A 26123-nucleotide genomic window follows, 5' to 3' on the forward strand; every position below is an offset into this window, starting at 1 on the left:
TGAGGAACTGCGAACGCGGCCGGAAAGGAGCTCCATGAAGTTCTAGTAAACCGGTGAAGGCTGACGGACATAGCTCTTTGAAATAAAAGCAATCTCTTGAAGAAATGTTTACCAAAACTTGCATTGGTATTAGACTTTACGGTCTAATATCGTAGCTAGTGCATTAAACACCTCTTATCTATAATGAACTTGTTGAGTACGCTCGTACTCATACCACTCTTAAATCCCATGCTTAGATTGTCTGAACCGTCCGGAGGAGGACTACGACAACAATGAAGGAGCCGAGGTTATCGGCTATGATGCACCTGACCTCTCAGGAGGAGTTGAAGGCGTAGACTACATCATCGTCTACGGATCCGGGGAGGCTTCCGGAGAAGAACAAGCCTAGAGATATCTGAGGAGTAGTAGTAGCCGAGCAGCACAAACTCTTACCATGTAGCTGCTCGATTAAATAAATGTTTGTTTAATGAGACAATGGTATTGTAAGTTAAGTTGGGTTCACCTCGAACCCAGGAGATATCCTCTTAGGACCCAAGAGGAGCTCCGAGACGACTTGTGTATATGTATTGTAATAATATGTGAATGAGTTATGGACCTTGCTATGTTCCGTTGTACTACTGCGAGGGATGTGATATTTGCGGAATGGTACTTCGCGAATGTTATATCAACGACTGGCATACTACAACATGCAGTGGTATGCAGGGTCACCACAGTTGGTATCAGAGCAAAAGCTTTGACCTTAGGTTGGAACCTAGTAAATGGGACTAAAACGTTAGGAGTCAAATAGGATTAGTAAAGAGTTCTCTAAAAATATGGTGTATATTCAATTGAGAATACAACAACCATATCTTTTAGTGCGATAATTCTTTATTATCTCTATTATGATGCATTATTACTAATCTCATAATCTTTCTATTTCTACAGCCAACATGGCAAGTTCACGACCGGGAAGAAACGTGAAAGTTATGGATTCCACACTGAACGAGTACCAAGGAGGACTGGCAGATATCCTACGAGCCATGTTACTAGAATTTGGGTGCGATCCCCAGATTCCAGTAAAGAAGTACATGTTTTATGATGGTCCGGTGTTAGCCAAGTGCAGAGTAGGACTGCGACTTCCCGAATCTTTGGGAATGAGCGTAGTGATGCCAGTTGGGGAAGCAAGGACAACCAATACAGCCTACCATATAGCTGTTATGAGAGCCATAACCGACATTCGGGAGCATAAGACGAAAGCGCTTATGGGTTCCGAATTCACCCACATTCCTCATATGGAGGAAGACAATGATCCCATGCTTGAACCATTTCAAATATGCCAAAAGTAAACCAGCCGAAGCAGCCAAATACATGGATAACAGCCGTAACTTCATATCATTACTCTTTCAGTTGAATCATCATCTGATAGGAGCTATTGATACGATGCTTGAGGAGTTCACTGAACCCAAGGAGGAGAGTAGGGGCAAAGAACCTATGGAGAATGTGGTACACACACCAGTTTATTCAGCTGGTGACTACATCAGTTTTGATCCACTTGCACGTGAACCTACACCTGTTACACCTGGGAACTATCTGGGTAGTTCCTATGGGGGATACGAAGGCGGCGAGGAATCCGGAAACAATCAGCGTTCCGAGACTCCAATCGAGAATTCCAGGGGTTGGCGTTGGGGAGATGATACGGGAACTCATAGTACTACTGAGTATTATGATGGAGAGATGAATGATGACGCAACAACCCGGAACCGAGCTATCCTAGTAATGAAGGAGTGGATGGAGGATATCCGACACGGGTTGAGTCGGGTATGAGTTTTGGTAACCCTTATGGTGGGGCTACAGGAGAGTACACCCGATGGGTGGATTATGATGCACTCAACGATCAGTTTGTGAACACTGATTTCTCCTTAGGATCATCATCCGACTCGGATTACAAGCCAACGGGGAGACCTTATGTTCCAGGGTCTATCAGGAGGACGACACGTTCGACCGGATGGAAGCCTGGAATGTACCGGGAGTGAAGACCGATTAGAAGACCACCAAGGGAGGCGTGGCTATAATACACAAGTACCACGTGTATTATAGTTTGTAATATTTGTATAAATTTGTACATATACTTTAATAAGTGAGTTTGCATACTCACATCGACTTGAGTTATGTAATAAGACCACTTATGTATGTAAATATATGGTATATGTTTTGTATGATTTGGATTTGCTTCTTGATTTCCATTGCGTGACTAGTTCCGTGCACAATGTTGAGCTCGAGAAAACTTGCGCATGGAGTAATTATGAGTATCATCTTGTGTTGCGGAACTAGGGGGATTATGTCGGGAACGTTAGGAAACGAGACTGAAGCACAGCGCATGGAGCGCGAAGCAAAAGAAAAGGAAGAGGCTGAGGGTGCAGCCAGAGATCAGTTTCCACCACCACCACCACCCATGACTCAGCAGAACTTTATCCAGTACATGCAACTGGCGGAAGAGAGGCAGCGTGTAACACTGGAGCTGCAGAACAAATTCCTTCAGGATCTGATGCAGCAGAATAGGGTGGAGAGACACCGAGAACCGGGGAGTCTCATTAGCGGACTTCCAAAACACCAAGCCGATATCCTTCGCATACGCGCCAGAGCCTATGGATGCGGAAGATTGGCTGATGGATGCGAGCGCAAGCTCAACACCGTTGGATGCAATGATCAAGAGAAGGTTAGATATGCTACCCATCCGCTATGTGGACCTGCCGCATCATGGTGGGACAACATTGTAGCCGTGTATCCGGCGGGAAAGGTATTTACCCGGGAGGAGTTCGCAAGGAAGTTCGGGGAATCCAATGTCCCCGAAAGTATTGTGGAACCGAAGCGTCGAGAGTTCGAGAGTCTCGAGCGAGAAGGACAAGGCAATCCTGACCTATGTCAGGGAGTTTTCAAAGCTATCCCGGTACGCGGTTGAGGAAGTTAATACCGAGGACAAGAAGAAAAAGAGATTTCTGAGGGGGTTAAGTCCCCAGTTCAAGGTACAGTTGCGGATGATGAGAGCAACGGAATTCCAAGAGTTGGTGGATGCAGCCATCACTCTTGAAGATGACTTCAAACAACTGCAAGAAGAGAAGAGGAAGAAGGCCAAGTATGAGCCGAAGAGGTTTGTTAGTAACAAGCCTAACACCAGCTTGAGTTTCAAGCCCAGATACAACAACAACAACAACAACAACAACAACTACAACTACTATGGTAGTAGGAAGAATCGAGCATTCCGGATCGCAAATCAAAGCGTTTGCAGGAGTTGTGGACTCACAGGGCATTTTGCCAGGGATTGCAAGAAACCAAGGATTATATGCTTTGGTTGTCGCCAGGAGGGGCACATGCTGAAGGACTGCCCCAAGAAGAATAGTGGAGGAGGTCAATCTGGAGGAGGAGGAAATCGAGGAAACACCGGAGGGAAGCTGGAAGAATAAGAAGCCCTTCGGCAAGCTGAACTGTACCAGTCTGGAGGAGGTGGTCAACTCTGACCAGGCGGTGATAGGTACGCTCCAGATCCTCACTCATCCTGGCAAAGTACTTTTTGATACTGGTGCAACTACATCATTCATTTCTCAACAATTCATCATCAAACATGGGATTAGTTGCACTAAGTTAGATACACCCATAACCATACTTTCTGCGGGGGGAACGATAGTAGTAACCCATGCCAAACAAAAACAAGTCATTATGATCAATAAGTGCGCGTTTGACGCGGACCTGTTCATTTTACCGATGAAGGACATTGATGTCATTCTTGGTATGAACTGGTTAGAAGCTAATGGAGCATTGATCGACTGTGTAAACAAGACGGTGTCTTTGAAAAGCCCCGATGGAAGTAGAATGATCTACCAAGGCGACAAACATACACAGATTGAAGTTGAGCTACAAGCTGAATAGCATGAAGGAGGTGAAGTTAGAGGATATACACTGTAGTAAATGAATTCCAGGATGTGTTTCCTGCGGAATTACCTGGTATGCCACCAGATAGGGAGATAGAATTCACTATCGACCTAATTCCAGGAACAACTCCGATTGCTAAAGCACCATATAAGATGGGGCCTAAAGAATTGAAAGAACTTAAGGAGCAATTGGATGACTTGGAACAAAAGGGATTCATTCAAGAGAGTGTTTCACCATGGGGATCACCTGTGATCTTCGTGGATAAAAGAGATGGAGGAAGAAGGATGTGCGGAGACTACAGGAATCTCAACAACGTCACAATCAAGAACAAGTATCCACTTCCAAGAATACAAGATCTATTTGATCAAGTTAGAGGCGCGGGAGTCTTTTCCAAGATTGATCTAAGGTCGGGTTATCACCAGATAAAGATCAAGAAGGAGGACGTTCCGAAAACAGCCTTTGTCTCAAGGTATGGACATCATGAATACCTTGTAGTACCTTTTGGATTAACCAATGCCCCAGCAATATTCATGAATCTCATGAATAAGATCTTCATGCCATATCTAGACAAGTTTGTCATCGTATTCATCGATGATATCTTGATATATTCCAAGAACAAGGCGGAACATGCCGAACATTTGAGGTTAGTGTTGCAAACACTAAGGGAACATCAACTCTATGCCAAACTTAGTAAGTGTGAATTTTGGCTAGACCAAGTGGAATTTCTTGGTCATGTCATTAGTAAAGATGGAATAGCTGTTAACCCAAGTAAGGTAGCGAGCGGTTCTAGAATGGGAAGCACCCAAGGCTGTCAAGGAGATCCGAGGATTCCTAGGAATGGCGAGGATATTATCGGAGATTCATTGAAGGATTCTCCAAGATAGCAGGACCAATGACAAAGCTGTTAAGAAAGAACACACCATTCGTGTGGTCAGAGGAGTGTGAGAAGAGTTTTCAAACTCTGAAAGAGAAACTCACCACGGCACCGGTGTTAGCCAGTTCCGGAAGTTGGCAAGGATTACACCGTGTACTGTGACGCATCCAAACATGGATTGGGTTGTGTACTCATGCAAGATCGGAAAGTGATATCCTATGGATCGAGGCAACTCAGACCTCATGAAGTGAACTATCCAACACATGACTTGGAATTAGCGAGTAGTCATTTTTGCACTCAAAACTTGGAGACATTTTCTCTATGGAGCTAAGTGTGAGCTCTATACAGATCATAAAAGCCTCAAATATTTCTTCACTCAGAAAGAACTCAACATGAGACAGAAAAGATGGCTAGAATTGATTAAGGATTATGATCTGACAATCAATTACACACCGGGGAAGGCTAATGTTGTAGCGGACGCCACGAGTAGAAAGAGTACCGGAGGAGTGGAACAAGAAATATCACCGGAGTTGAGGAAGGAAATAAGCCAAGCCCAAATACAACTTTGGGAGAAGGAAGCCCATGAAGGATTATCGGCGTTGCAAGTAGCCGATGAACTGAATGTTAACTTGAAGAATGAGATAATGATGGGTCAGCTGGACGATCCATTCATTGTAGAAGAGATGAGGAGAATAGATGAGGGAAGACCATCGGAATTTCACCGAGGAGAATGCTGGATCTTTGTGGTTCCGAGAAGAGGATTTGCGTTCCGGATATTGCTGAAATTAAGGAAGTAATACTCCGGAAGCTCATCAAACACCATATTCCATACATCCGGGAAGTACAAAGATGTACATGGATCTAAAGGAACTATTCGGTGGAATAACATGAAGAGGGAGATAGCACAATATGTTGCGGAATGCCATACACGCCGGCGAGTGAAGGCTGAACATCGAGTCCGGCGGGGAAGTTACAACCTCTACCTATTCCGAGTGGAAATGGGAGGAAATAGGGATGGATTTCATCACCGGACTACCCATGACTAATAAAAAGAAGGACATGATATGGGTAATCGTGGACCGGTTGACGAAGAGCGCCCATTTCTTAGCGGTAAATCAGTTGGACAAAGGAGAGAAACTCATTGATCTTTACATCAAGGAGATCGTGAGTAAGCATGGAGTACCTAAGAAGATAGTATCGGATCGAGGATCCGTGTTCACATCAGCATTTTGGAAGCAACTTCACGAAGCTTTGGGATCCAAGTTGGACTATAGTACCGCTTATCATCCACAGACCGGTGGACAAACCGAGAGAACCAATCAGATCTTAGAAGATATGCTTAGGGCATGTGCCCTAGACTTCGGAGGATCATGGGAGGAGCACTTGCCACTAGCGAGTTTTCATACAATAATAGCTATCAAAGCAGCATCAAGATGGCACCATTTGAAGCTCTCTATGGAAGGAAGTGTAGATCACCGATATGTTGGTATGAAGCCGGAGCAAGCAAAGAGTTCAACCCTGATTATGTCAAGGAAAAACAACAAATCATTGACATTATCAGAGACCAGGCTTAAGATAGCCCAAAGCCGGCAAAAGAGTTACGCAGATCAGAAGAGGAGAACTTGGGAGCCACAAGTTGGAGACATGGTATATCTTAAGGTAAGCCCGATGAAAGGACTTCAGAGATTCGGAGTAAAAGGAAAGTTAAGCCCTAGATACATAGGACCCTTCAAGATGCGAGTCAGAATCGAGGTTTAGCCTTTGAATTGGATCTACCTGGAAGGTTAGCACAAGTTCATAATGTATTTCATGTGTCACAACTCAGAAAGTGTTTGAAGACCCCAGATGAACCAATATCACATGATGAGCTCGAATTACAACCAGACTTAACATATATCGAGAAGCCAGCCAAGATTCTCGAGGAAAGCTGGAAACAACTCAGAAATAAGGCGATCAAGTATTGCAAGATACAATGGAAGCATCATCCCGAGAGGGAAGCCACCTGGGAAAAAGAGGAAGACCTGAGGAAAACATACCCCGAGCTGTTCGGGTATTACAACCACAACTTCGGGACGAAGTTTTCTTTAAGGGGAAAGGCTGTAATATCCCGGGTTTAGAGACGATCGAGGGGTAGATTTTAGAAAGGGATGTGCATTGCATAGCAAATTCGGGGAAATTTCGCGCTTTTAAACAAAAGCTGCATCGAAGGGGGACAAGTTTCTCTCTCGACACCTTACGGGGTTAGGGTTTCGAGGGTGCGACAAACTTGCATCTCACTTAACTAGATTAGGGTTTTGAGTTGAGAGGGGAGAGTTTGAATCACCAATTTAAGTTGCATGATTGAATTCTAAGTTAAGATGGTTGATCAAGCTCAAACCAAATTTGAATTTGAATTTCAAATTCAAACATCAAGTTATTATCTCATAATTCAAACTTGAGATAATTTAATAAACAATCTTTAATAATCAAGATATAAATAGAACAATTAATATATAAAGCTCATTAGAGAAAACTTTGAGCTTTATTGATAATCACACACATTACAATGTCATTACAATATTCATAAGTGAAATAAAAGAATAATACAACACATTACATAAATGGGCAGAATAGAAGAAAGGAAAATAAAGAAAAATTACAAGTTAATATCCTAGTCTAAATTCTACAAGATCATCTTCACTTGATCTTGTATATGATGAATTCCATGTCCATTTTGCTCAATTGATGATCCCTGCACACAAACACAAAGAAAGAAAATCAAGTGTTATGCCAAGTGGCATAGCCACTTGGCAAATTCGCAAAGAAATTGAATTGGAGAGGATATGCACATGGATCTCCGAGCTGATCCATCTCCAAGTCCTGGTACACCACACCGGGCTACACACACACACGAGCAGCTCACGGTACATGTGTGCATGCTCAACACCAAGGCATGGGGTGTGCATGCATCACGGCACAAACACACACCGAGCGGTGAGTCACAAGCTGAACCAGACCAAGGCTGTCGACCGGGGGAGAAGAGGCCAGCCATATATAAACCTCTTCAACGAGTGAACCCTAGCCATTCCATCGGCGGCATCTCCAAAGAGTAAGAACACCAAGAACAGGGAAGAACAGCCGAGAGCTGTTCAACACTGTCTAAGATCACCACCGAACCAAACCAAGATTCACAAGCTTGCAAGGAGGAGAAGGGCGAGGCAAATCAAAACCACCGAAGCAATCCTCTACACCAACAACTCATTCTAGGAGCTGGAGTGAGGTATAAACCAAATCAACCTGAGCAAAACCAAGTTTTGCTCATATATAAGCATGCTATGCATCACAGGAGCACAGAAGGGTAGGAAACCCAGATTGTATCATCATTTGGCTATCCAGTCATTTGGTTGAAGCAAACAGAGAAAACAGCCAGTAGAAATCATCCAGGGAACACTGGTTATGTCCACACTGGGACATAACCAGAGAAATCCAACATGGATTCAAAGCCTGGCTAGCTACCAAGCTCACTTGACAACCCATAGCTAGCTAAGCCATCAGACATGATAGACTATCATGTGTCTATCTAAATTTGTCAACACCAAGAGCAGCTGGCAACCAAAGATGGTCAGGCCAGTAAGCCATAATCCACCACAGTTAGCCACAGAGATAGTGGGAGCTACCACGACGAGCACCAAGTGGGCTGTCAAGGCCACCTCAACCACGAGCCAACACTTCCGGCCAACACATCATCACCCGGATGGGTTCAGAATGGACTAGGGTTCCCAACAAAGGTTGGCATCCCTCTAGCCCTAACAAATTCATTGAAATGATCATCACTCGAATCTCGAGTTCACATTATTTATCCATTTAATCAAGCAAGAATTAACGAGATAAATAAAACAGACAAGCAATTGATGCACCAGGGTCTTGCAAATGATCAAATGGATTATTGCAAGCATCAATTGATGCTTAAGCAAGCAACAGCACACATCAGGCCAGGCCTGTGTAATACACATGTGAGCAACAGTAAGGCACAGACACCAAAAAGCAGCAGTTACCAGCAACTGGTGATTATATGAACACCAGAAGCTTGTTAGAGCATGCTACTGCATGCTAGAACTCATTTTAAGCATTAACACATGGACAGATAATTAAATCAATCAGATAACTGAACAATTGCATCACAGATAATGACATCAGGCAGCACAATTGTATCCAGAAGCACTCCATCAAGGGATGGAGCTGCCAAGTCAGTAAAATGCTCAATTGAGCATGATCATGAATTATAGCACAGAGATAGCACACCAGAAGCACTGGCACTTGCCAAAGGCAAGGATCATGCACCATGATCAAGCCAGGGAGTAGTAATTGCTCACACGGGAGAGTCGGGAGCAAGATAGCGAGCAGCAGCTAGCAATCCATGGCAGCAGCAAAAGCACATCAGCACAGGCAACACGAGCGGTAGCACACGCAGAGCGCGGCAACATAGCACGGCGGGAGCGGGCAAGCATCTCCACAGGGAGAAGTCGGCCGGTGGCCAAGCTAGACGAAGAAGGGGAGAAGAGAAGAAGATAGAACGAGGTAATAGAGGAGGAAGAGGAGGAGAAACTTACGGGCGAAGCGAGATGAACACGGCCGTGGCGGCACGGCGGCACACGCCGGGCGACGGCGGCGCCGAGGCCAAGCCAAGCCTCGGTCGCCACATCACCGCAACGCCGGTATCTCCACGGCATCACCACGACGCCAGGGACGCCGACGAACGGCGGATCTTCGCGGATCCGTGCGGCCGAGGCGCAGATGCGTTGGGGAAGAGTCGAGGTGGACGCGAGCGTCAAATCGACGCGGACCACCAGGTCCGCCGTCGAGAGGCGGTCCAGATCCACATCCGATCGTCGCCGATGATGGCCGGAGGCGGCCGGAGCGAGGCGACGACGGCGGAGGCGATTTCGGTGTCGCGGGAGCCCGAAAGGGGAATTAGGGTTACGGGGTAGAGGACGACGAAGCGGCGGGTCGGTTGGACCGAGCCCACTGGGCTGGTCCAACCTAACCAGCTCGGCCGCATGACAAGTGGGGCCGAGGGGTATTTTGGACATTTCCAAAATACCCATTTAAACAAGAATTTCCAAGAATTTTATAAAATAAAATATAACTCCAAAAAAATAAATAAAAATATGAAAATGTATCAGCATAAAATTCTCTACCTAAATAAAATATCAAAGAGAATTTTTAAAGACAAAGAAGAATAAGTCTTAATTTGATGATTTAAATAATGATTTAAATCACACATATAATTTTCAATAATAAAAATAAGTCCATTAATGCCTTTGGACTTCAAAACACCTTGACAACATTTCAAGGTTGGATTTACCCTAAATCAAGTATCCCTAAGATGTTCTTAGTATCTAACCTCTCATAAAATAACAACGACATCGGAAGGGGGAAACAAACCCTAAAAGCTGGAATCATGCATTATTGCTTCTTTAACCATTGCCCTTATCGGACAATGATGCTATTTTTCAGAACAAGAGGACAAGGGTCAGTCCATACCTTCCAAGCTGCAGAACTTTGCAGTGTTCAGGCAAGTTCATCACTTGCTCATGTCATTTGAGTATTTCTATCAAATTACTTGCAAAGTATTATGGTTATCACTATTGCACAAAAATCAAAACCACTACTTTCATAACTATGAATATGACTATGTGGTGGGCAATGGAACCATGGATTGTGTTGATATGGTGGAGGTTCCATTGCACGGGTTTATATCCATCTAGGATTAAACAACAAATGTCGCCGATGATTCTTGTGCCGTAATACCCGTGTTAACCATAAGATCCGGAGTGGGACGGAGTAGTCAAAAGTGTTTCCACCTCTCGTTCATCAACGGATGCGCTTTACCGTAGTACACTTGTAATCCAAGGGGGCAAGCTGGTGAGGCTGGGGAGTCCTAAGTCCCCACGGCATAGTCCGTAGTACACTTGTCGCTCGAAGGAGCAAGATGGTGAGGCTGGGGAGTCCTAAGTCCCCACGGTATTGCGGTCTATGAGGGATTGTAAGGTGTCCGGAACGGTCTATCCATGATGATAGGGGAAGGCATATGAATGCCCGGAACGGTCTCATCATGGATATAGGGGAGGACAATCTTACAAAAGGGTGGGTGTTCGAGGTAGCGGAGGAACATGATTGGCTAGACCTTATACCGGGCCTCACACCGAAGGAAGTGTGGACGGGAAAGCTGCCCGGTTGGCACCAAGGTTAAGATCTCTTATGGGTAAAGCAACACACCTCTGCGAGTGTAAAGAAGCGTGACTGTCACTCCTGTTCCGGGATTGAGGAAGCTGCGAACGCGGCCGGAAAGGAGCTCCATGAAGTTCTAGTAAACCGGTGAAGGCCGACGGACATAGCTCTTTGAAATAAAAGCAATCTCTTGAAGAAATGTTTACCAAAACTTGCATTGGTATTAGACTTTACGGTCTAATATCGTAGCTAGTGCATTAAACACCTCTTATCTATAATGAACTTGTTGAGTACGCTCGTACTCATACCACTCTTAACTCCCATGCTTAGATTGTCCGAACCGTCTGGAGGAGGACTACGACAACAATGAAGGAGCCGAGGTTATCGGCTATGATGCACCTGACCTCTCAGGAGGAGTTGAAGGCGTAGACTACATCATCGTCTACGGATCCGGGAAGGCTTCCGGAGGAGAACAAGCCTAGAGATATCTGAGGAGTAGTAGTAGCCGAGCAGCACAAACTCTTACCATGTAGCTGCTCGATTAAATAAATGTTTGTTTAATGAGACAATGGTATTGTAAGTTAAGTTGGGTTCACCTCGAACCCAGGAGATATCCTCTCAGGACCTAAGAGGAGCTCCGAGACGACTTGTGTATATGTATTGTAATAATATGTGAATGAGTTATGGACCTTGCTATGTTCTGTTGTACTACTCTGAGGGATGTGATATTTGCGGAATGGTACTTCGCGAATGTTATATCAACGACTGGCATACTACAACATGCAGTGGTATGCAGGGTCACCACATAATCTCTGAAATCAAATGTACTACTGACGAGCGATCTTGGTTCTTCTCCTTGATAGCATCAACTAGGATTGAACAGTCGAGCTCAATTGTTATTGGATTATCGCTCCTTTGCATAGTCAATCTCAAACCTTCTTCACATGCCATAGCTTCGGCCTCAAGAGGATCAGAACAGTTTAACAACTGACGACAAGCCGAGAATATGATTAATACATCAGGATTTGGCGGACACTTTTCCTCCAATGAGTACATGCTGAAATATCTGTGTGCTGCTGGGACAAAGTAGGCCATGATTGGCATGTAATGCCTTTGTGAGTATCTCGCTGATCTTTGTATTGTAGTTGTACAAAACACATTTTATGAATGTGTTCCTCAATTCTTGAAAACTGGAACTTACACAGAAATTTGATGTGTTGCTGCAGTTGATTTTATGCACACACAGCTGGGGAGTGACGTCCCACAAACGCGGCACAACAAAACACGTCCCCTAAACGCTCAATCCGGTACCATTTGGGGGACGCGAGATGCTCTTGTTCACACTTTTGCTTGACATAATTGGGCAGTGGCTGCGGTACTATACTACGCCTACCGTCTATGTTGTCCAAGAAACACGGCTGATTCTCAAACTGAAGCTGAGCTAAAGCCCTTTTTTGTTTGAAAATGTGATGTGTACTAACTAGGTAATAATGTATATTTGTTACAACCATCCAAGGCTGCTTCCGACACGCATGTCAGCACCACGCTTTGTAACACTCCACCAGGCAACACACTAGGACTAGGATTAGGTTGGCATAAATCATGTGCAACTTTTTTTTTTTTTTTTGCGGGCGCATGTACAACTTTGTTACAAATCTTATTCACTTTAGAGGCAGTAATTTGTGAGCCCGGAGGTCTCAGCAAGTGGAAATCCTTGGCTACCGGACAAACTTGAGAGCGATCGTATCTACCATCTCTAGATGCCTCCAAAACAGATGTACAGTCAGTTTTAATTAAGAATAATGTTTGCATTTGAATTTGCTAGCGCCATCTTTAAATTACCAAACCCTTTTGTTGTTTGACGAAGCAGGTGAAGCCTCGCTCTTGTGACAGGCCAGGCAGGAGCTTGACATTTTTGCGCGCGCGGAGGAACAGGATCATCTCTTGGACCAGAATCTGGGGACGCGCGTGTACCTTTTGTGTAAAACTAGGTGACCAAATTTTGTTACTACAAGCAATCTCGTAGAACTCTGTGGCAAATAACGAGGAGAGATACTCCTATGTGTTACGTAGAATTCAAATTCGTGGTGTTGTTGGTGCGTGGCAGTGGACATGCCAACATGCTAGTAGTAGTCTAGTGCTATTTCGTTAATTGAATCATAATCGCTAGTACAGTATTGTGTTAATTTGAAGATGGTTCAGTAGGGTGTGTTCGTTTTTTTTGGATGGGGTGGAATAGAATGGAACCATTCCACTCCACTGTCACAGAACCGTTCCATTCCGGTGTTCGGTTTGGATTTTTTTTTGTCACGGAACGGTTCCATCCCTGTGTTCGGTTTTGGAATAGAATGAGAATGGAATGGAATGGGTGAGATAGTCACCCGGTTAATTATTCTAAACTCGATTAATTATTTGCTAAACTTGATTAAGTAGTGCTAAACTTGATTAATTATTGCTAAACTTGGTTAATTTTTGCTAAACTTAATTAATCAGCGTGTGACAGTCACCCGTTCCACTTGGTCCGGCCGAATCGGCCGGACGGGTTGGTTCCACATCTGGAGGGAATATGCGGAACCGTTCCATTTCATTCCATCCCCAAACCGAACGCAAGAATGGGTTCTAGAAATGGAACGGTTCCATTCTATTCCAGTCTAACCGAACAGACTGAGTAGGCGATTTACACAAAAATAACCCTTTGTTGCAACTATAGCACAGACTGACCCTCCGGCGAAACTATTTCACCCATCTAACTCTTTTGTGTGGCGCCATGGGCGCCACCCATGCCAGTGTGGCGCCCCTCCTGCCGGCGCCACTCTCCAGTCGACGTGGCGCCCTCGACGCTGAGCTGGTGCGCCGATCCGACGTGGCAGCATGTGTGGCGCCCCTCCCATCGGCGCCACACATGCCCTTACAATTGCCCAAACATACTGTGAGACAATTCATCTGAGACTTAGCCGTTTTGGCGAGGCTCTATCTGTGGCGCCGACGCCACGGGCGCCACACAAGCATGTGTGGCGCCGATGCTACGGGCGCCACACAAAGAGGCTCGCCAAAACGGCTAAGGACTTATCGTCCGGAGCCCCTGGATGTTTTCGACCCAATAGTTGATATAGGTTGGCATGGGCGCCACACAATGCAGTGTGGCGCCACTGTGCAGGGCGCCACACATTGACTTGTGTTAAAAACATGAAAAATCCTACCAAACTCCAACAGTTTTGAGTACAACATTGGACACAACAAGTAGCAATTTCAGAACATACGCATATAACACTTCATAGCTCACATCGTAGCAAGTAGATTCAAACAACAAGTAGCATTACAGACATGGTTCGAAATGACATAGGGTTCAAAACTCGATACTTATGAAGATATAGTTCACAACAACACAGAGCACATCCTACTGTCGTCCTCGACGTGTCGTCCTCACGGGCTGCTTCCGGACGGCCATCCTCTTCGTCCGCTGCCGTGGCTCTTGTTGCTGCTGCTCCTCCTCCTCTGAAGATAAGGGCTCATCGTTCCTCATCCTCCTCAAAGATGATCTCCGCGGCGGCGTCTCATCCTCCTCAATGACAACCTTCTTTCCTCGGTTGACATAATCTTCCGGAGTGTACCGGTTTGGAGCATTGCCCCTTGGCTTCAACTGGTAAGAAGACCGTGGGGCTTGCTTCTTGCCGCGACTAATGTTTTGACTCAAAATTTCGCCGTCGTCAGGAATCTTAACAAACATGAACACATGAGATTACAAAAGCTGAAATTAGTAAGAACATGTTTTACAGCAACAAAATAGTCCATACCTGCGCTTCTTCAGAAGAGGAGGATGTAGGGATTTCGCCTTCGCGGCAACCTAGCAAGTTGGCTAACCGCCGCATCTTTCATGCAGTGTTCTGCGTCATGGAACTCATGGTTACAAAGCCACCAGAACATAATAGCGTACATTCAATGTTGGTGATCATACCTTAATGAAATGCCGCAACGGTCCGATAGGCTTTTCATCTCTCCCGCTCTGGTCCCACATAACCTCGCACTCGTCAGCTGTTTTTTGGATCTCCGACCGCTGTGACAAACATAGCATACACAATTTAAGCGAGCACATGACAATCTAGATGATGTACTAGTTAATGAGAGAATCCATTACCACGAAGTTCAGCTCGGAAGCAATATAAGTCGATCTCCCTCTGCGAGCATAGGTGTCATGCTGGCTTTGCGCAACCTCATCGAACTCGATGGGGTCGTCCAAGATGTGCTCAGCATACGCGTGCTTCACTAACTCGATACACATGTTTTCATGGAACCACTGGAGGTAGTTGTTGAAAGCGGCCAAGTCATGAGGCACAATCTCCACAGGGCCAGCAGTCCGTGTCGCTTCCAAACGGTGTAGGAACGCTGCGACGTGGCCGCTATGATGAACTGGCCAATTTGTGATCTTCCTCTGCCGCTGCCTATCAAGCCTGCAAGAATCAAGAAGTTAGATTCTACCTCTTCTATCAAGAATCTTCCATCGCATGATTCCAGAAGTTTACCTATGAAGCGCCTTGTCCGTGTCTTGCCACTGAGGTGGGCACTCCTGATACAGCCCAAACTGTCTCATCACTCTGTGCGGCTGGTGGTGTTCAACAAGCCACATGCATATGAGTGGGCAGCGCATACGCCAGAACCGCGCCTCCTCCGTGCACTTGTGGTTGAGGTCAGGCATCCCCGCGCCAATACGGTAGTAGGTACCATATGGCTCCCATTCCACCTGCAGCATACAAATATTTCAGAATTTAGAACATGCCAGTAGAATCAATGAAAACTAGGATTGCAAAAGAGTGATCGGTTACCTGCTCAGCGGTAAGAGTGTCCAACTCCGCAGTGTACTGCATGTACATGATCTTTGGATCGCTCGTCGTCTCCGAAACATTGTCCCAAAGGTATGCCCAAGTCGGCTCCCGATCAGGGTTGTTCGGGTGATGAGGCCATGGCCTCTCGGGGAGTGTCCTAGGCCGCCCAACTGATATGCGGTCCCAGCTCCATACGGAAAGTAGGAGCAAGCATCCACCAATACCGCCGCTCCCAGTCCTGCTCCCAGTCCTGCGACAAGCTTCGTCCAACTGCGTACATAAGACATTTGGTTACTACTTTGTCTAGCACACTACTATAGGAAAATAGTACATAGAACAAGTCATCACCTGCCGGTACAGGTAGGCAAGTGCCGCTGTTCCCCAACTCCACCGGTTGTCCAACACCGTCAGCGCCTTCAGCCAACACCAATGGGCCAGCTTCCCCACCTGTCGGGAAGAGAGTCCTCGAAATCATGTACCATAAGTACACGCGGGCGTACGTCCTCCGAGTGTCCTCGTTGGCCCCGTCCGGGCATTGTGCAAAGTTAGTCCCGATCCAAGAGAAAGACGCGCCGGCGGGAACTCTCTCCTTTGGATTTGCTTGGCGCCGAAGGAGCCACCGCCAATAAGCGCCTTCATCTGCTGGCGCCACCCATCAGAAGCTGTGTTCATACACAGTGGCTCGCCCTGAATAGGTAGTCCAAGGATCATGGAAACATCCTGGAGAGTAGGGGCCATCTCGCCGGCCCTCAAGTGGAAGGCGTGAGTCTCCGGCCTCCACCGGTCAACAAGGGCGGTGAGTGCCGAGGGGTTCATGTTCGGCCCCCCACGGCTTACAAGGGATATGAACGGGAGAAGATCGGTAGGCTCGATGAACTCCGTGTACCTCTCGTCATACGGTATATCCACTGTGCCATGGTAACGAATCTTCAAAGGGTGAAGATCCGTTGTCCTCTCCGTCATATGAACAGCCCGGTGATCCCTGTCGTACTCTTGATCCAGGAGCCACACCATCCTACATGTTTACACAAAATACAACATATTATGAGCAACACATACATGAGAATATATCCAAATAAGCCATCACAAATACATCAAATACATACATATACATTCATATCTAGGGATAGAACACCATATGAGTTATTCCTTCACATACACATTCATGAAATTTGATGCCTAGGGATAGAACACCATATGAGTTATTCCTCCGGCGCCAGCAAATCCACAAATCTAGGATACATACATATCTAGGGTTCCTACACATACACATTCAACACTTACATACCCATTTCAACACATACATAGCCATTTCAAACATCTTTGGATACAATGCATACAATCTAGCAAAATTTAACATCTATGGTTCAAACACATGCATACAATCTATGGTTCCAACAAATCTATGGTTCAAATCTATGGTTCAAACACATGCATACAAATCTATGGTTCAAACATAACCAACATTTCCAATCTAGGCAAAACGGCTAAATCGAATTAAACCGGAGCAAATCTTGGATGAACCGAAGGGGAATACCTTGAGGATTGTATGGGGATGGATTTGGCCGGCCAGATCTGTCCAATCCGTGGAGGATTTGGTTTTTGGCGGCGGAGAGGCGGCCGGCGGCGGCGGTTGAAGGAGAGGAAGAGAGGAGAGAAAGAAGAGAAAGAGAGGGTCGGGCTGGGGGCGGACGCGGGCGCCACACTTAAGTGGATGTGTGACACCCGTGGCATCGGCGCCACACATGCTAGTGTGGCGCCCGTGGCATCGGCGCCACACATATAGCCTCGCCAAAACGACTAAGTCCCAGACGAATTGTCTCACAGTATGTTTTGGGCAATTGTAAGGGCATGTGTGGCGCCGTTGGAAGAGGCGCCACACATGCTGCCACGTCGGATCGGCGCACCAGCTCAGCGTCGAGGGCGCCACATCGGCTGGGAGAGTGGCGCCGGCAGGAGGGGCGCCACACTGGCATGTGTGGCGCCCCGCCCATGGGAGGGGCGCCACACAAAAGAGTTAGATGGGTGAAATAGTTTGCCCGGTGGGTCAGTCTGTGCTTTTCTTTCACTTTTAGGTTATTTTTGTGCAAATCGCCCTCTGAGTACAATCACGGTAACAGCTATTAAGTCGAAGTGGATGCCTCCGATACGGCGCGGCCTTCTCGTCTTGCCGCAGGGAATTAGGCATGGCCAGCTAGGACGACCCTGACCAATAGATCGTGTCCACGACTGCCTTCAGACCGAAGCAACGCACAATTCTTGAAAGAGGCTTGGAAATTAATCACCTCCTCGCTCTGTTTCAGCAGCGTTGCTGCAACCTCGCATCGCACGGTTCGCTCGCCTCGCACCAAGTCCTCCTCTACCTCCCCGCGGCTCCTCGACCTCCCCACCCCGAGATCTCTCTCCCGCTGCGGCGCGGCCATGGCGGGGAGGGGCTACCAGGGCGGCGGCGGCGGCGCCACGGCCACCATGGCGGTGGTCAGCACGCCCAGCCAGGAGCTGGCCCTCACCAACTGCGCATACGTCTCCACCGCCGACATCCGCCGCTTCCCCAACGCCCTCGCCCTCGTCGGCGACGTCCTCGTCTTCGCCCTACGATATCCTTTTATTCCCCCTTCTTCCCGCGATCTCGCCCCATGAGATCTCTCCTCCGAAAGCGAGCCGGCACGGCGCGCTGATCTGATCCGCTGCTCGGTCCGGTTCGTAATCCCGGAGGGTCTAGACTAGAGAGCTGCGCGTGCCTGTTTTTGGTCGCCGTAGCCGTTTGATCTCGTTTTCGTGGTGATCCCGTTTTTCAAAGTCGCGATGCTGGTGTTTTTGTACCTTTAGCGTCGTAGAATTTTATCTATTGGGAACAATGCGGTGCTATTTTTGCTTGCTCTAGACGATGCCATCATAGTGTGTGATTTGCTGGTCCACATGGCGACTGCTAAGGCAAACAATTTGGATAAATGCTGTCCACAGTATCACGTTCTGAGTTCAGCGTGTGCTCAGTAATTGCCATTTATTTAGGATGTGGAAGCCATGATGAATGATGGTCAAATTTTCAGTAAACATCTGTGTTTTCATTATAGGCATGCAATTGTAACACCACTTAACTCAAACATCCCAGTGTAGGGGTTTAATTCTGCCCTATTCTGCTAGGATCGCCATAACGTGGGTTTCAGATGTTATTGTTCTCAAGCCTTACCTTGGTTATGATCACATCCTGTTTTCTCAACTATAATAGGCTTTCACGTGGAATCCTATGGAGCTTTAATGATATTATTCCGTGCTGTTTTTTCCTTCAGAATTATACAATCTTTCTTTCATGTTTGATCCTTAATGAATATCTACTGCCCACGATGCTGTTGCTGGGGGAAGCATCGCTTTGAACGCCATTCAGCGCCGACAGGCAAAGGTGTCTGCTGGGGATTCCATCACTGTTAGCAGGTAGGATGTTCAACTGACGACTGAAATCGTTTTAGTTTATTCTGTGTTGCCTTACGATTGCGGCTAATAATGTTTCTGTGCAGTTTTGCTCCTCCTGATGGTTTCAAGCTGGCATTGCTCACGTTAGAGCTAGAGTATACCAAGGCTAGATCCAACCGAGCTGAGGATGTAAGTTCATTGGACAGTTTATGATTTGAGTTCCATTAATGTTTTATTTGCATGGTTTGATATGCATGAATGTGCCTTTGCAGCTGGATGCTGTCTTGCTTGCTCAACAACTCCGCAAGAGATTTATGGATCAGGTATGGCATAATCTGTTTGTATTGTGTCTGTGAGTAGAGGTTATCTTCATTTCTTTCACCAGTATAAATTCATCATGCATGTTATATTGTTATGCTGTTCACGACATGTCTCGTATGCGTGATTAGATTGAAATGTATGTGATTCAACTAGAATACTGCTTCTACTTGTGTGCCCATAATGGTGACCTGTGGGGTTGTTTACAGGTCATGACAACTGGGCAACGAGTGCCATTCGAGTTTTATGGAACAAACTATATATTCACCGTCAATCAAGCTTTGCTAGAGGGTCAAGAGAGTTCCACGCCGTTGGACAGAGGATTCCTTTCAAGTGATACATACATCATATTTGAGGCTGCTCCTAATTCAGGAATTAAGGTTCTTCTATGCTCTTATCAGCTCTTCTATTGATTGTTTATGTGACGAGCATTTTTGTTTCTGGCTTGTGAAAACATCACAATATGACCCATTAATCTGATGTAGGTCATCAATCAAAAAGAAGCAGCTAGCAGCAAGCTTTTCAAACATAAAGAGTTTAACTTGGAAAAACTAGGAATAGGTGGGTTAAGTAATGAATTCACAGACATTTTCCGTAGGGCATTTGCTTCAAGGGTGTTTCCTCCTCATGTTGTTAACAAGTAAGTACCATACCTGCTTCTTTGATTTTGTACTACTATATAAGTAATAGATGATGTTGTACTCACAACTGAATACTGTAGATTGGGCATCAAACACGTAAAGGGTATGTTGCTGTATGGGCCTCCTGGTACTGGCAAGACCCTCATGGCCCGTCAGATTGGAAAACTGTTGAACGGAAAAGATCCCAAGGTATGGATATTCTTATTGGGATGGAGCATGGTCTTGTTACCCGTCTAAATATTTTTGTATTGCCGCCCGTTGTCTAGTCCATACTTATATATATTTGAATTCTGTAAGACCCTGTACGAATTTGTGAAGATTACATTAAAACATTGGTTTTGGACTTTGGAAGAAACGGCAGTGATAATGAGTTGTTTTTAATTATTTTTGTGGTGCTCAGTTCTCTTTTTTGTAAAATCAGTTCAGTAAAGAAACTGTGTATCATAGTCCATTTTATACTGAGCAACTTTCATAATATCATACTAATTCATTAATTGTAGCACAGGTATCAGTAGTCACTAGTCTGTAATATGTATTCTGCCAACACTCTAATGCCATATACCTGTCAATTATGTTTACTTGGTGTTAAATACCTCTTCTGTGAAGTTTGTTGTTGTTGATGTTAAATACCTCTTCATAACCTCACAGATTGTGAATGGGCCCGAAGTGTTGAGCAAATTTGTTGGAGAAACGGAGAAGAATGTAAGAGATTTGTTTCTTGATGCTGAAAATGAACAGAAGGCACAAGGTACCATATCTCATCAATAGAAAGCATTCTCATACTTCTGTGTGGGGTGAACCCTCTCCAACACTTACTTTTTGTGCCACCTTGTCAACACAGGTGATCATAGTGACCTCCACGTTATCATTTTTGATGAAATTGATGCTATCTGCAAGGTGCGTTCTGTTGACTTTAATTCTTACCATCATTTATATATACTCACTTGCCTAGGACTTTGTCAACATGACAGAACAATTAGCTTGTGATTTTCACTAGTCACTAGATACTGCATGTCTTTTCTTATCAACTTGGATTTCACTAATTACTAGTGTATTTTGCCCCTGATCAACATGACAACATGAATAGTTCTCCTCTAGTGTGTGCTGCGACAGTGGTTAATAGTGTATTGGGTAATGGTGTATTGCACCCTGGCTAGAGAGTATCTCATAACTTGTGTTTGGAATAGATTCTTGTATATACCATTTGGTTTTTGGTTATCCAGAAAAGAAGATACTCCTACCATATACCATCTTGTTTGGTTCTCCAAAAAAAGAAGATACTCCTAACATATAACATTTGATTTTGTGCTCCTAAAAAAGAAGATAGTATTTGATTTTCATGAAACCAATGATATGCTTATATCCTCTGTATTTTTCTTCGGTTATGTTTAAGATTCCACAGCAAACACTTTCATCTCTTCGAGAACTCTTTACCTTGCAATTGTATCCAAGTGCACATGCCATCATATCGTATTTTTACATCATGTATGTTGGCTCCAGTTTTATTCAAAATAATAACCAACTTTGCCTATATTAATGAAACTCTGGTTGTACAGTCTAGAGGATCCAGCAGAGATGGTACAGGGGTACATGATAGCATTGTAAATCAGCTTCTCACAAAGGTACTTTCTCCTAGAATTTGAACTACTTTATGTCCTTTGGTTATATGTATTACTGACTTCTGTCCAAACTCTTAACTCTATAGATAGATGGTGTTGAGGCTTTGAATAACGTGCTGCTTATTGGAATGACCAATCGTAAGGATTTGCTTGACGAAGCTTTATTGAGGTATGACCCATGTTGCCTGAAGAACAGACTCATCTAGCAAATGTGACATTAGTAGCTCCAAATGTGTGGCACTGAAACAAATGAGTTTCCTGACAAGACAAACTGATCTAGCAAATCTGTCATTATATTCATACTCCATCCGTCCCTATTTAAGTGGCGTGCATCAATGTCCAACCTAGATCATTAGTTTGAATAACACAATATATGTTGCTTCCTCTGTTCCCTTTTATAAGACGTTATGGCAGGCTTGATTGCTTGCCAAAATGTCTTATAAAAAGGCAGCGGAGTATATACTATAAAAATTCTATCATTGAATTCGTATTCGAAAAAGTTTTGAATGCTATAATTGTTGTAATAAATATCCCATTATTTTTAGTTGATTTTTTGGTCAATGAATAATCACGGAAAACAAGGGCTCCACCTTAGGGACGGAGTTAGTAACTCCTAGTGGTGCATGTAACTGGGCAATTCACAAGAGAAGCTTCTTAGTCACTCTTGTGGACTGTCAGATAGATGGCTCCACCATATTCTCTTTTGTTAGTTCAGCTCTGTTGTACTCTCAGCCTCTGTGTATGCTCATTGATGTTTGTTACGTTTGTTGCAGACCGGGACGACTGGAAGTTCATATTGAGATAAACCTGCCAGATGAGAATGGCCGTTTGCAAATTCTTCAAATTCATACAAGCAAGATGAAAGAGAGCTCTTTCCTTTCTCCAGATGTTAATCTTCAAGAGCTAGGTATGTTTGTTTTTTTGTGAATTATAATTGTTTGTGGCATTGTGTTATTATAGCAAAAAATGTCTTTAAAAAATATTTCTACCATGGAGCGGTTAGTTTATTAGTTGGCAATATGTTATGCTCGTGCAATTATCTGTACTTCAGTGATCTGGTTATTTTTTCTTAAAGAAGTGTCTGCTGTTAGCAAATAGGGATGCTTCCTTTAGCACTCAATGCCATTTGTTTTGCAGTCTGATATTTTAGTATGATTAACTAGGGGTTTGCGAACTGGGAAGTTCTTCAGCATGATAGTGTTTACTATATATGATTCATAAGTGTGAAAATCACATCCAAATGACACATGATCTTCTGAATGCAGCTGCAAGGACAAAGAACTACAGTGGAGCAGAGTTGGAAGGTGTTGTTAAAAGTGCAGTTTCATTTGCTTTGAACCGGCAGATAAGCATGGATGACCTCACTAAACCTTTGGATGAGGAAAGTATTAAGGTTACTATGGATGATTTTGTGAATGGACTTCATGAAATTACTCCCGCATTTGGTGCTTCGACTGATGACCTTGAAAGATGCAGGTGCGTCTTCTGAATTCTACACATTAATTTAACAATATGATTCCCATCAGCGCGAATTTTAAAGTGACATAATTAGCTTCTTCTTGGCATATTCCTGGGTCCAGCTCTTGTTACATGATACTTCTATGCGTCCTTTGGAATTTTTGCTTGTAAATATTTATGGTCAACATTGGCTAGTGCCTATGGGCATTGTCATTCTCCTCCCTTAATTCAGCAATTCATGGGTTGGGATTTATACAGTCATTAGTTAGCTTAATAGGATTTTTTTTTCGTCAGGTAACTCTACAATTGATGAATGTCAATGTCATGCCCACTTTGACATTTGACTAAAACAAACCACATGGTTGTAGCTTTGTGCCATATAAGATTTGATATTTGACTAAAAGAAACCACGTGCTTATAGCTTTGTCGGCCAGATAAGAAATCTTATTTTGTGGAGAGCTCAAAGCATCTTGGATTTAAAATTCCTTACCCTCCTGTATCTCTTATTCTGTCTTCAGTGTGCCTCCGTATTTACTGCAATTTAATGTTTCGTTGTTCTGTTGTTTTTACAGATTACGTGGTATTGTTGACTGTGGCAAGGCACATAAGCACATTTTTCAGAGAGCTATGCTTCTTGTGGAGCAAGTTAAAGTTAGCAAAGGTAGCCCACTTGTGACCTGTCTCTTGGAAGGTCCTGCTGGAAGGTAAAGTCTCCAAAGCACATATTTGTTGTCCTTGAAAATATTGGTGGAACCTCATTTGACATTAATTGCTTTTCAGTGGCAAATCGGCTTTGTCAGCCACTGTTGGCATTGACAGTGATTTTGCGTATGTCAAAATTGTAAGTTTCTTTTCTTCTGGTTCCCTTCACCCTCTATTGCAAATTACACGGTTCGCATACTAATTCTTGTTTTCACTATAGATATCAGCAGAGACAATGATTGGTTTCAGTGAAAGCAGCAAGTGTGCACAGATTTGCAAGGTCAGGGATCTTCTTGATATAATGCATGTGGTAGCTAGCTAATACATGAAAGAATCTATTTGAATTGTGTATCCTCTTTATTGTTCCTGCTTTCTTCTTTTGTAGTTATGCTGATTGCTTCCTGTATGCTTTCACATAACTGTATTGAGGTGAAGTATCTTGTTGTGATGGTACAGGTTTTTGAGGATGCTTACAAATCTCAGTTAAGCATCATAATTCTTGATGACATTGAAAGGTACTAGAACCTTAAAGCTACAAAAGTTTGGTGACATCTATCCTTTCATTTTGATTGAAGTATTTGGTGCTCTTTTATGATCATTTAGGTTACTGGAGTATGTTGCCATCGGACCACGTTTTTCAAATTTGATCTCACAAACTCTTATGGTCCTCCTCAAAAGGGTTCCTCCTAAGGTTTGCACAATAACATTTTTTTGTTCAGTAGCACTACTATTCTTGATTCTTTTGTCTGCAAAACAGCTTTGACTTGACTTCTGTCTTTGAATCGCGTGTATCTCTTGTGTTTTGCAGGGCAAGAACTTGCTTGTTATCGGAACAACAAGTGAGGTGGGATTTCTAGAATCCGTTGGTATGTGTGATGTGTTCTCGGTGACCTACCATGTCCCCAAACTCAAGAAGGAGGATGCCGCAAAGGTAAGATAATTACTATGAGACATATATTGAGAGCTATATATGAAGATACTGGCGCGTTTCACCACACTGGCACTGTGGCAGAACTCTTCACATTGCATATTTTCTAACAGTAGATGGTTGCTCTACTGTTCTCTGTAATATATATACATTGTGGCTCTGACATTGTTTGGAATTGAACTCCCTATTAAGCTTATATGACTTCTATGCAGGTGTTACGACATCTCAATGTGTTCGAGGAAGGAGACATTGAATCAGCAGCAGAAGCACTGGATGATGTATTCTTTCGTTCTAATGTTATCATATTGTTCCCCTTGAACAAAAACCTTCTTTGCTCAAACTCTTACAATCCTCTCGCTAACTGCAGATGCCGATCAAGAAGCTGTACATGCTTGTCGAAATGGCTGCGCAGGGGCCATCAGGGGGAAGCGCGGAGGCCGTTTATTCCGGGGAGGAGAAGATAGACCTCAACCATTTCTTTAGCATCTTGAGCGACATCATCCGCTACTGATGGACACATACGTCTGAGAAGGACCCTGCCTCCACTATAGGAATTTGCTTAATCCATTTCCCCCAGCTTGCTATTTTCACAGGGTAGAGGAGAGTGGTTTGGTTTAACCGTGAGTAGCCTCTTTCGTTGTCACATTTCAGCGGGAGTTGTCTTTTTGCTATGCTTCTGTTGATCTAAACATTCTGTATGCTGAGATCCCGAGGGCTTGTTTGGTTTGGGATCTGGACGCCAGGAATAGCTAGGGGTAATTTTTTTGCATGGTCAGGAGTTTTAAGTGGTGTTTGGTTTGTGGTGAAAAGTTCTATTGTTACAAACGCACCGGGTGCTGCCCTGCTTCAATGCACGTTAGCATGCCTGAAATACTGAGATTTTTTTTTGAATAGTTCCACAAAAGACAAATGCACAACAGAAAATAAGTTTAGACACTATTCATACAGTCATTCACCTTTTTAGTGAATTGAACCTGGATTTTAAATTCTGTGCCTATGTGGTATTCTGTAGCTTGTGCACTACCCATCAACCGCAACCACATTCTTATGACTAGGGTGGCTTGACTGTTGGCACTCTGCCGCTGGCGCTCTTGACCTTAGTTGTCGAACAGAATAGGAGGGGAGTGACGACCAATGGATGGTTTGATTCGATCATAACATCTCTAGCAGATACCTCATCTTGCCTCGTATCGCTCTTTTTTTTCTTGGTTTCGACGAGGACACCATGGAGGAGTG

General features: G+C 44.5%; 1 protein-coding gene and 1 pseudogene across 1 annotated transcript; one reads left to right on the forward strand and one right to left on the reverse strand.

Annotated features, from left to right (window-relative positions):
- Positions 1 to 15825: 15825 nt before the first annotated feature.
- Positions 15826 to 16824, reverse strand: LOC124708883 (annotated as a pseudogene).
- A 1407-nt stretch (positions 16825 to 18231) lies between these two features.
- Positions 18232 to 25774, forward strand: LOC124707293 (vesicle-fusing ATPase). Its single transcript, XM_047238953.1, has 21 exons — positions 18232 to 18407; positions 19147 to 19242; positions 19326 to 19410; positions 19494 to 19544; positions 19749 to 19919; positions 20025 to 20179; positions 20261 to 20369; positions 20829 to 20928; positions 21022 to 21077; positions 21737 to 21802; positions 21886 to 21968; positions 22573 to 22706; positions 23065 to 23275; positions 23830 to 23961; positions 24038 to 24098; positions 24180 to 24239; positions 24416 to 24474; positions 24563 to 24650; positions 24768 to 24890; positions 25100 to 25165; positions 25255 to 25774. Exons 1-21 carry the CDS (start codon positions 18232 to 18234, stop codon positions 25396 to 25398), a joined length of 2226 nt encoding a protein of 741 aa, XP_047094909.1. The 3' UTR covers positions 25399 to 25774.
- Positions 25775 to 26123: the final 349 nt, after the last annotated feature.

This window comes from Lolium rigidum, chromosome 4, assembly GCF_022539505.1.
Source record: "Lolium rigidum isolate FL_2022 chromosome 4, APGP_CSIRO_Lrig_0.1, whole genome shotgun sequence".
Lineage (NCBI taxonomy): Eukaryota > Viridiplantae > Streptophyta > Magnoliopsida > Poales > Poaceae > Lolium > Lolium rigidum.

Excerpts from the sequence above, each read along its gene's own strand:
- LOC124707293 (XM_047238953.1), top strand. The coding sequence starts at position 18,232 with ATGGCGGGGAGGGGCTACCAGGGCGGCGGCGGCGGCGCCACGGCCACC. Across the intron at positions 19,411-19,493 it reads GATCCAACCGAGCTGAGGAT|CTGGATGCTGTCTTGCTTGC; the intron begins GTAAGTTCATTG and ends GTGCCTTTGCAG. Across the intron at positions 20,180-20,260 it reads CCTCCTCATGTTGTTAACAA|ATTGGGCATCAAACACGTAA; the intron begins GTAAGTACCATA and ends TGAATACTGTAG.